Below are 12,173 nucleotides of genomic sequence, written 5' to 3'. Positions count from 1 at the left end.
ACCAGATGCGAGAATCCCATTCACGAGATGTGAGTGTATTTCTGAATTGGGAGAGCACAACATTTTGAGAGACCAATTGTTTGTCTATGATAACAGCTTTTCCTCCTACAAGCCACCTTCCCCTTTCCTAGGTTTGAGCTATTCTCAGTGCCTAGCCACCAGCATCATTCTTGCATCTCTTTGTCTCCTCTTATCTCAAGGAAGAAACCAAAGAAACTCACCTTCTCCAGCCTCAATCAACTTGGCTGTCTCATGCTTCTTCTGTCTCCACCTCCCCTGCCCACTACAGTTTTACCCACTCAGGGCTTTCTTCATTCTAGCACATAGGAAGTGAACTCAATATTTCCCATCCCCTTCTCTCCCTGCTCTCCCTCTCTCTGAAACAGGGGTTGGAAGTAGGAGCAGCCTCCACACCAAGAAACATTTCTCAAGAGAGAAAAACCGACCCAAAAGAGGTGCTGACGAAGTAGCCATACATGGTGAAAGGGAGAGTATTGAGTGGTATAAGGAGGCAAAAAATTGATTTTTTCATGGGTTGGGGGCACATATAGACATGGAATTTTATTAACAGCAAGACATGTGACTTCATTGGGCTGTGGGATTTTTACCTGAGAGATGTGTTTTTATAGGAATTTTGCAAGACTGAAATAGATTATTCCTTGTTTAGAATTTTTCTCTCACCTTTCTGTTCCTTTTCCCTACATACTCATGTTTGTTTTTCAGTCGTCCTATTCTCTGTGCCTTTCTTCACCATTTTTCATTAGACTTTTTTATCTCTGTCCCTCTTTGCGTCTTTTTTCACACTCCTAAGCAGACCACATACATTTAAATTCAAATCAGACTTTGAAATCCATGTTGTTTCTGTGGATTCTGAATTAGGTAAAAAGTTTTCTTATTCCTAAAAGTACCCAAACAAAATAAGACTTCTCTTCTCTTCAGTGATAGTTTTGACCGAATGTTTCCAATTTATTATTTAATCTGCAGGATATACATCTTAAATTCGTCAAATTACTCACCTGTCATTGATAAACTAGAGAAAGAGAACTCAATATTTGTGTGTGTGTGTATGTATGTATATATGTATATATATATATATATGTATATATATATATATATATATAAATTTGGGCTGTCAAGCAATTAAAAAAATTAATCATGATTCATTACACCATAAAAAATTGAATCACAATTAATTGAGCTGTTAAACAATAATAGAATACCATTTATATAAATATTTTTGGATGTTTTCCACACTTTCAAATATATTAATTTCAGTTACAACACGGAATACAAAGTGTACAGTGCTCAGTTTATATTATTATAAATATTTGCACTGTAAAAATAAAATATACTATTTTTCAATTTACTTAATACAAGTTCTGTAGTGCAATCTCTTTATCATGAAAGTTGAACTTATTAATGTAGATTTATGTACAAAAAATAATTGCATTCAAAAATAAAACAATGTAAAACTTTAAAACCTACAATTCCACTCAGTCCTACTTCTTTTTCAGCCAATCGCTCAAACAAACAAGTTTGTTTACATTTGCAGGAGATAGTGCTGCCTGCTTCTTGTTTACAATATCGCCTGAAAGTGAGAACAAACAGTCGCATAGCACTGTTGTAGCCAGTGTTGCAAGATATTTAAGTGCCAAATGCGCTAAAGATTCATACATCCCTTCATGCTTCAGCCATCATTCCAGAGAACATATGTCTATGCTGATGATGGGTTCTGCTCGATAACGATCCAAAGCAGTGCAGACCAACGCATGCTCATTTTCATAATCTGAGTCAGATGCCACCAGCAGAAGGTTCATTTTATCTTTTGGTGGTTCAGGTTCTGTAGTTTCCACAACAGAATGTTGCTCTTTTAAGACTTCTGAAAGCATACTCCACACATCGTCCCTCTCAGATTTTGGAAGGCACTTCAAATTCTTAAATCATGGGTCTACTGCTGTAGCTATCTTTAGAAATCTCACATTGGTACCTTTTTCATGTTTTGTCAAATCCTCAGTGAAATGTTCTTAAAACGAACAACATGCTGGGTCATCATCTAGACTGGTGTAACACGAAATATATGGTAGAATGCGAGTAAAACAGAGAGCAGGAGATATATAATTCTCCCCCAAGTTGTTCAGTCACAAATTTAATTAATGCGTTATTTTTTTAACAAGCGTCATCAGCATGGAAGCATGTCCTCTGGAATGGCGGCCAAAGCATCAAAGGGTGTACGAATGCTTAGCATATCTGGCACAAAAACATCTTGCAATACCAGCTACAAAAGTGCCATGCGAACATCTGTTCTCTTTTTCAAGTGAGATTGTAAATAAGAAGTGGAGAGCATTATTTCCTGTAAATGTAAATAAACTTGTTTCTCTTAGCGATCGGCTGAACAAGAAGTAGGACTGAGTGGACTTGTAGACTAAAGTTTTACATTGTTTTGTTTTTGACTGCAGTTATGTAAAAGAAAATCTACATTTGTCAGTTGCACTTTCACAATAAAGAGATTGTATTATGGTACTTGTATGAGGTGAATTGAAAAGTATTATTTCTTTTATCATTTTTACAAATAATACAAAGTGAGCACTGTACACTTTGTATTCTGTGTTGTAATTTAAATCAAGATATTTGAAAATGTAGAAAAACATCCAAAATATTTAACACATTTCAATTGGTATTCTAATGTTAACAGAGTGATCAATCATGATTAATTTTTTTGAGTTAATTGCGTGAGTTAACTGTGATTAATCAACAACTCTAATATATATATATAAATTGTAGCTCTCAGTAACTCTTTCCTGCTATCGTTGCTCAAGTCACTGGATTTATATATTTATATTAGGGATTAATTTTGCCTATTTTCTAACTACATTTACATTTGGAGCAAGATGGAGACCTTGAAGTGGAAATCCTTGCAATAGCATAAGAGCTCTAACATTTATTTTGTTTTGAAATGCTGATTCAGTTGCTGCCTTTCAAGCTTCTCCCATTCTATTTCTTACAGAATATTCAGGATGTCTCACTGGTTGCAGACTGTGCCCCTCCAAGTGGTGGAAGAAATGAGATTAGCCCACGTCTTCTCTCACACTTTTGTCTGTTGTTTCTGCCTCAACCTTCCTTACAATCCTTGCAACGTGTTTTCCAGGTAATAGATCAGATAGTTTGGGAGAAATTATATCAGCAAATGGAAGTTCTAAAAGAATGAATAGCCAATAAGTTTCACTTAAAATACCTCAAACCATTTTTTTCACTCTAATCACAACATTTTATGTAGTATTGTATAAGCAAAGAGGTGGTTTTAGGCATCTAAGAAACCCTTATTTGTTTGGGAGTTCAAACCAGGTATGTCCCAAACATAGATTTTATTTCACTACTTAGGAAACACTTAAAATTGTATGATCTTGAGTTGAAATAATGTTTAAATAAAGAATTCCAGGTTCTTATGAGAATTCACAGTTGTGAGATTTTGATTAAATTAGCCCTGAAAGCACCGAGGAAGATTTTTAGTTTATGTGAATAAATTGCATTTGAGGAACAGTAAGAGATTAAGCTCATCCTCAGTTTTTCCCTTCTCCTACCTCTCCTGCCAAACAGATGCACCAAAGTCTCCTATCAACTGCTGTACCCTCCTTTCTCCTTATAAGCATCTTGCTGCCAGCTGTTGTTGGGGCTGGGAATTGGAAGCAGTAAGGTGTGTGTCACTTGAAGAAAATAAGCCAAGGATTGAGGAGAGTTTCCTATCATTAGAGCAGGAATCTTTGCCCAACCTGTTCTATTTCTCAGCTGCTTGGACACCTTTTCTGATCCTTGGAATATTACCATTTCTTCCCATCTGTTCGCAACCCTCCTTCAAATAGTGCTGTTTGCCTACCAGTCCCTAGTAGTTGTCTAAGGATTAAGATGCACATAATGTATATTTCTGGGTAGGAAACACCTGTGATAAGGTAGAAAGGCACTCTATGAGTCCTAGTGTTTGCGAGGTTAATGCAGATCCCTCCCTGTAACATGGGTAATCAAAGGTGGGGTATATTAAGTTAAAGAGGAAGTGACTGTGGTGGTGGCTACCTGGGAGAAGAGTGTGAAAGAAGCTGGAAACATCTCTGGCAAGCACTGAAGTTAATTGTTCTGAATGGATTATTTTTGTTTTTATTTATTTGGAATCCTTTGTTTATAAGTCAGCAAAAGAAAGCCTTGAGGAAGAGGATTCAAACTGCCGCTGCTGAGTGTTATTCATCTTCCCTAGTTGTTCCCACTGACTTACATGCCAGTGTGATCCTGACAATGTCTCTGACAAAATACTATATGACATACATGTACTAGAAATATTATCAATCACTGTGCTTGACAAATGCATTATGTAAATTCTATTGTATTCTAATCTAACTGTAGGAAACTTGGATGGATTTGTTTTCTCTCATAGGATTATACTGTATTAGGATCTCATCCTGTTACTGCTAAAACAGATGGATGCACCCATTTGTAAACATTATGAAACCACATTCCATATAATATTATTGACATTCTCTGTTCGAGAGAGGCCCTGAACTGGAAAAGCAGGGGTTTTGCAGATCAAGAGTGAAGTACCTTGGAAGAGATGTGTTGGGAAGCTTGCATAGTATTTAACTTACCTAGATTATGCCTGGTTTAAGATTGTGTGCACTAATACCTACTTTTCAGGAACTCTGAATTCAGTCACAGATTACTAAGGGAAAAGTAAACGAGACAAATCGAGATGCATTATCAAAAGACTCATTTGTGAGTCTATTCTAACTACAAACAGTACATATTTGTTATAATTCATCTGTTATAATTCATCTTATTGTTTCCAGGGATTGCCATTTACACATCCCTTCAGGGACCAGGGAAGCAGCTATGCCAGAAACGGAAATTCATTCCTGGGGAAAAAGTAGATAGTTGACACATTGGAACAAAGCCAGCATAGATATGGAGAGCCCTATACTGCAGTTTAATAGTTCTGCTTCACTGATGGAAGGCTTGGCTACATAGAGCTTACATCAGTGAGAGTTGGGTGGGATTTTATGATGGGGGATGAATGGAAACAGTGGGGCTTTGAGGTTGCAGTACTGGTTGCGGAGTAGCCTGAGGAGTTTTTATTTATTTATTTAGAATTTAATTTTTTTTTACTGTCAAGTATACAAGGCTCTGGGTTCCCTAATACATAATTAACAAGACAATAAAATCCCAGCAACAAAAATAACAGTTTTAAACAGTGTGAGATGGCAGGGCCAGGGAACAGTGGGAGAGTGGTAGAAGGGAGATATATAAACCCTAGGCTAATTAACATGTAGTTCTCTGTATACTAGGGAAGGTTACAACAGGTGAATTGGAGCACCTGTAGTCAATTAAGGCACTGTCAGGAACCTAATAAAAAAACCCTGCTTCAGGCAGACAGGATGGTGCAAGGAAGGATTGAGGACTGGAGTTTGGAAGTATGTTGCTGAGAATTGAAAGACCAGAGAACTGGAGGAATGGAGACCCTGCCACTAAGTCAGATGAGCTCTTTCACTGCGGGTCGACTGAATGATCTGAGAACATTCCATCTCGCGTGCAGCTGTTTTTGCCGCCTCATCTGAGATAGCCTTCGGGATAGAGGCGGGAGGCTTGAAAAATTTGCAGCTGCAGGAGGGAAAAAAGGGAGAAAAGTATTTTAAAAGATACATTTTACAGAACAATGAGTATACTCTTTCACAGTGAACAACACTATTCACATTACATAGCACGTGATTTCAGTACAAGATCGCATTTTGCATCTTAATATTGAGTGCCTGCGGCTTTGGTGTTAGAGATCACAGATGCAGGGCCAGGCAACAGAATTTGGCTTGCATGTGGCCACGGTAAGCCATTGTCTTTTGGCTTCTGTAATCTTCATAAAAGCAGTACCCTCCTTTCCCATACCAAGCAAAACCCATTCAGTGCTGCGGTTCTCATGTTAACGTGCAGCAGCAGAAACCAAACTAAACCACCCACCTCCCACCCAAATCCAGTTCTCTGGGATGATTGCTTTACTTGCAGTTCCAAATGGAAGCATTTCACTGTTTAGGTGAAATAGCATTTCTCTCCATTTTAAGATGACATTCCCTTTATTTTGGATTACTTTCTCTCTTACGGTGCTTTGGACTTTCGGTTAGCTCTACAAGAGTACATGTAGTGGTTATATCTGCTTATCATCCTCCAATACATAACCACACTGTATTATTATACCCTACAGTGTCTAGATTCCTCAAAGTGTTGATATACGTATTCCCTCCAGGCAGGATAGGATCTCAATATAGTGTTGGCTGGGTTCATTGGACTCCCATTCAGATCAGTAGCATCATGTTCCCTATACCACCTTTTCATGAAAACAGCTTTCTTATGGGCAACCACCTCTGCACTTAGGATAGGCAAATTGCAAGCTCTGATATCAAGCCCATCTTATACTACTTTTTCAAAAGGATTTGGTACAGCTTGTGGTTTGAATTCACCTGCAAATAGCAAAACTAGTTACATTCTCTGGGCTTGATGGCCATTTACTTGCTCATAGAGGCACATCCAAGTGTTAAGAGGTATCATATTTTTAACAGGACCACCATTTTCAATTCAAAATGTTGCCTTTTGAGCTGACATAGGCACACCATATGTTTGACAAGAACTTAACAGTGATAAATGTCCATCTCCCGATAGGGAATACATGTATTTCCTTTGTCTAGAATATTGATTTCTCAAGGATAGCATCTTGGAAGGAGTCCAAGGATTTGTTCATATCCCCACTAAAGTGCTGAAGTCACTACATTTCTTTTTAGAATGATTGTCTTTATGGAGTCCCCTCTTGGTTTACGTGTACCCTGTGCATGTGAGATGGGATTGTTTTGGCCAGCTGTGTGCACTGGGGCTGCTTCTCTAGCTTATGTACCATCACATCCCTTCCCTCCCACAGTTAAGGCATAAAGGGCAAAGCTGGTCCAAATTTCTCTCAGTTCCTTCCTAACACTCATGGCAGTTCCGCAGAAGCCCTGCAGTCTGCACATATTCTGCACACTATGCGATTTACTTAGCCTTGTATGTAATAGTATAGTGTAATTTGTGTGGTTTCTCTTTTTCATGCTGTCAGGGTTCCCTCCCCACTCTGAACTTTAGGGTATAGATGTGGGGACCCTCATGAAAGACCTCCTAAGCTTATTTCTACTAGCTTAGGTTAAAACTTCCGCAAGGCACAAATTCTCCCTTGTATCTTGGATTAGGTAAACACTGCCACCACCAAGTGATTCAAACAAACATTTAGGGAGGGCTACTTGGAGCCCTGTCTCCCCCCTAATATTCCCCCAAGCCCTATGCACCCTTTCCTGGGGAGGCTTGAGAATAAATAAGATGAGCATAGACCAACCTTGGGGGTTTAGGACACTAAAAAAAACAATCAGATTCTTAACAAGAACAGAAACTTTATTAGAAAGAAAAAAGATGAAAGAAGCACCTCTGTACAGTTAGAATGGAAGATAATCTCACAGGGCAATCAGATTCAAAACAGAGGATTTCCCTCTAGGCAAAACCTTAAAGTTACACAGCCCCCTCATCCCCCCCCCAAAACCCAAGAATATACCTTCCTCTCAGCACAGAGAAAAATCACAAGCCAAAACAAAAGATAATCTAATGCATTCCCTTGCTAGTACTTATTAATTCTATGGGAGTTGGATTGCTTGCTTTCTTGATCTATCTCTGGCAAGAGCCACATGGAACAGACAGAACAGCGTCTTTCCCCCCGACCCCAGATTTGAAAGTATCTTGTCCCCTTATTGGTCCTTTGGGTCAGGTGCCAACCAGGTTACTTGAGCTTCTTAACCCTTTAGAGGTAAGAGGATTTTGTGCCTCTGGCCAGGAGGGATTTTATAGTACTGTATACAGAAAGGTGGTTACCCTTCCCTTTGTATTTATGACAAATGCGTACTGTGGGAGGGGGAGGGAATTAGATACTGTTACAGACCCAAACCAGTGGGGTACAGGAGTCTGGTAGAGGGCAAATATACTGGTCACTGGATGAGTAGTTTTCTGTTCCCTGAGTGACCAGAGCAGGGGCTGCACTAGAGTAATCAGGAACCTGCTAGAACCAATTAAGGCAGACAGGCTAATTAGAACACCTGCAGCCAATCAAGGCAGGCTAATCAGGGCACTTGGGTTTAAAAAGGAGCTCACTCCAGTCAGGCAGGGGGGAGCCAGAAGAGAGGAAGTGCATGTGAGGAGCTGGGAGCAAGAGGCACAAGGAGCTGAGAGTGAGAGGGTGTGCTGCTGGAGGACTAAGGAGTACAAGTGTTATCAGACACCAGGAGGAAGGTTCTGTCATAAACAGATAGCTAAGGGTTAATGTCTCTTTCACCTGAAACACCTGACCAGAGAACCAATCAGGAAACCGGATTTTTTCAACTTTGGGTGGAGGGAATTGTGTGTCTGAGTCTTTTGTCTGTCTGCCTGCTTCCTCTGAGCTTTGGAGAAGTAGTTCTGTTTTCTAGTCTTCTGTTTCTAAGTGTAAGGACAAAGAGATCAGATAGTAAGTTCTATGGTTTCTTTTCTTTGGTATTTGCATGAATATAAGTGCTGGAGTGCTTTGATAGGTATTCTTTTTGAATAAGGCTGTTTATTCAATATTCTTTTAAGCAATTGACCCTGTGTTGTATCATCTTAATACAGAGAGAACATTTGTATTTTTTCTTTCTTTTTTATATAAAGCTTTCTTTTAAGACCTGTTGGAGTTTTTCTTTACTTCAGGGAAATTAAGTCTGTACTCACCAGGGAATTGGTGGGAGGAAGAAATCAAGGGGAGAGCTGTGTGTTGGATTGCTAGCCTGATTTTGCATTCCCTCTGGGGGGAATAGGAAAGTACTTTTTGTTTCCAGAATTGGGAACAGAGAGGGGGGAGTCTCTGTGTAGTTTCACAGAGCTTGTGTCTGTGTATCTCTCCAGGAGCACCTGGAGGGGGGAAGGGAAAAAGGATTATTTCCCTTTGTTGTGAGACTCAAGGGATTTGGGTCTTGGGGTCCCCAGGGAAGGTTTTTCAGTGGGACCAGAGTGCCCCAAAACACTCTAATTTTTTGGGTGGTGGCAGCAGGTACCAGGTCCAAGCTGGTGACTAAGCTTGGAGGTTTTCATGCTAACCCCCATATTTTGGACGCTAAGGTCCAGATCTGGGAATAAGGTTATGTCATGGTGGTAGCGGCGGGATATAGACAGAATCCAGAAGCCAGTAGGAATATTATATTTTTCTTTTCTCTACTAAGGGCTTTTTAGCAGAGAGAAACAGTTGGGTTTTAAAAGGGAACCAGAGAGAATTTTTTTTTCTGCTCTCTCTGGCAGTGTGTGCCTTGCATGTTAAGCAAGAAACTGTTAAGGGTCTTTTGTCATGCAATAGCCCTCCCATTAGGAGGCAAGTACCAGCACTTATATGCATGCAAATAAAGTGGTTTTTCTGGTTTCCCTTAATTGAACATTAGCTAGAGAGAGAAAGGGAAAAAAGCACTGTTGCTAGGCAGACTTCAGGAGGCAACAGAGCCTGCAGTTCAAAAGAGAAACACCGGAGGGCACCCCAACACAAGAAAACAGGAACCATGTCTACCAGGACAAAAATAGAGGCCGAAGACCAATTAAAAGAAGCTGAACACAGGCGACAACTGGAAATAAAACAAAAAGAGATGGAGATAAAAGAAAAGGAAGAAAGCATCAAACTGGCAGCCTTCCAAAGAGAACAGGCAGCCCAAGAGGCAGCACACAAAAGAAAACTAGAAGAAGAAGAGGTAGCCTACCGAAGGAAACAAGCAGAAGATGAGTTGGCCCACAGAAGGAAGCAAGAAGAAGAAGAGGCGGCCCACCGCCGAGACATGGAAAAACACCAAAAAGAAATGGAAAAACAACAAAAAGAAATGGAAAAACAACAAAAAGAGAATGAAGAGAAGGAAAAAACAGAGAAAACATGAACTGGACTTGGCAAAAGCTGGGCTGCATGTGCCAGCCAACCCTAACAACCCGGCGCCAATTATTGCTCCACAGCACAGGAAATTTCCCACCTACAAGGCAGGTGATGACACCGAGGCCTTCTTGGAAAATTTTGAAAGAGCCTGTCTTGGGTACAGCATCCCCGAAGACCAGTACATGGTAGAATTAAGGCCACAACTCAGTGGACCTTTAGCAGAGGTGGCAGCTGAAATGCCCAAGCCGCAAATGAATGACTATAAACTTTTTCAAACCAAGGCCAGATACAGGATGGGGATAACCCCAGATCATGCCCGTCGGCGCTTCAGAACCCAAAAATGGAAACCAGAGGTGTCATTTCCCAAACACGCCTACTACATTGCAAAAAACTATGAGGCCTGGTTAACAGGAAACAACATTCAAACCTTGGAAGAACTGAACCTCCTCATACAAATGGAGCAGTTCTTGGACGGTGTTCCTGAAGACATCACACGGTACATACAAGATAGAAATCCCAAAAATATCGCTGAGGCGGGGGAGATTGGAGCCAAATGGATGGAACTGGCAGAAAGCAAGAAAGCTACTGTCAAGGGGAACGATTACCACAGGGGGCACACAGACCATAAACCCTACAACCGAGGACAGCCAAAGACCCCACATACCACCCAAGTAAAGCCACAGATACCCTACCTTTCAACCTCACCAGTCTCCAGTAACTCACCTCGGCCCAGTGACCCATCAGATGGAAGATGCTTTAAGTGTAATGAACTGGGACATATCAAGGCCAACTGTCCAAAGAACACCATGCGAGTGCAATTCATTACACCACCATCACCCCAAAGATCCCCAGGCCCAGATGCCTCTCAAATACCCTTGGAGCGAAGGGAAAATTTGAGAGTGGGCGGAAAGAAGGTTACTGCGTGGAGAGACACGGGGGCACAAGTGTCAGCTATCCACCAATCCTTCGTTGACCCCAAATTCATCAACCCAAAGGCCAAAGTTACAATTTACCCCTTCATGTCACAAGCTGTAGACTTGCCTACAGCTCAACTGCCTGTCCAGTACAAAGGCTGGTCAGGAATGTGGACTTTTGCAGTCTATGACAATTATCCTATCCCCATGCTACTGGGGGAAGACTTGGCCAACCAGGTGAGGCGGGCCAAGAGAGTGGGAATGGTTACACGTAGCCAAACCAGGCAAGCTTCCAGACCCATTCCTGTTCCTGAGCCGTCCACAGAAGCCCCGTCTGTGTTACCAGAGACCCAGACAGAGGCAGTGGACCCGGATTCCATGCCTACCACTGAAACAGCCACAGCATCTCCAGTCCCAGGCCCGGAACTGGAACAGCAACCAGCACCAGCAAGTGCAACCACATCTTCAAACTCAACGCCAGTGGGCGCCAGCGAGCCAGAACTGGCAGAAACAACAGACAGCCATACCCAAAAGGCTCAGCCAGAGCCTGAAATACCCTCAGGTGCACCAGCGGAGAGTGGTTCACCAGCAACGGAAACAACCCCATCACCTACATCGCTTCCAGAGGGACCAAGCCCAAATCCACAGTCTGAGAAAGAACTGGTGACCCCAGCCTCAAAGGAACAGTTCCAGGCTGAGCAGGAAGCAGATGACAGCCTTCAGAAAGCGTGGGCGGCGGCACGGAGCACCCCACCGCCTCTCAGCTCTTCTAATCGATCCCGGTTTGTTATAGACCAAGGACTTTTATACAAGGAAATTCTTTCTGGTGGACACCGGGAAGAATGGCAGCCGCAAAAACAGTTGGTGGTTCCAACTAAGTACCGGGAGAAGCTCTTAAGCTTAGCCCATGATCATCCCAGTGGCCATGCTGGGGTGAACAGAACCAAGGACCGGTTGGGGAAGTCCTTCCACTGGGAGGGGATGGGCAAGGATGTTGCCAAGTATGTCCGGTCTTGTGAGGTATGCCAAAGAGTGGGTAAGCCTCAAGACCAGGTCAAGGCCCCTCTCCAGCCACTCCCCATAATTGAGGTCCCATTTCAGCGAGTAGCTGTGGATATTCTGGGCCCTTTCCCAAAAAAGACGCCCAGAGGAAAGCAGTATGTACTGACTTTAGTGGACTTTGCTACCCGATGGCCAGAAGCAGTAGCTCTAGGCAACACCAGGGCTAACACTGTGTGCCTGGCCCTAACAGACATCTTTGCCAGGGTAGGTTGGCCCTCCGACATCCTTACAGATTCAGGGTCTAA

The 12,173-nt window shown here is 41.9% G+C and overlaps 1 protein-coding gene across 1 annotated transcript in view; it reads left to right on the top strand.

Annotated features, from left to right (window-relative positions):
• DNAH14 (dynein axonemal heavy chain 14) overlaps positions 1-12,173 on the top strand; it is a 496,436-nt gene that overhangs the window by 298,629 nt on the left and 185,634 nt on the right. The window contains 1 exon segment of the mRNA XM_030558364.1: positions 3,005-3,145. Coding sequence (XP_030414224.1) covers positions 3,005-3,145 — 141 coding nt within the window.

This window comes from Gopherus evgoodei, chromosome 3 (genome assembly GCF_007399415.2).
Source record: "Gopherus evgoodei ecotype Sinaloan lineage chromosome 3, rGopEvg1_v1.p, whole genome shotgun sequence".
Classification (NCBI taxonomy): Eukaryota; Metazoa; Chordata; order Testudines; family Testudinidae; genus Gopherus; species Gopherus evgoodei.
Note: the sequence above shows the minus strand (reverse complement) of the source record. Positions and strands in the feature narration are given on the sequence as shown.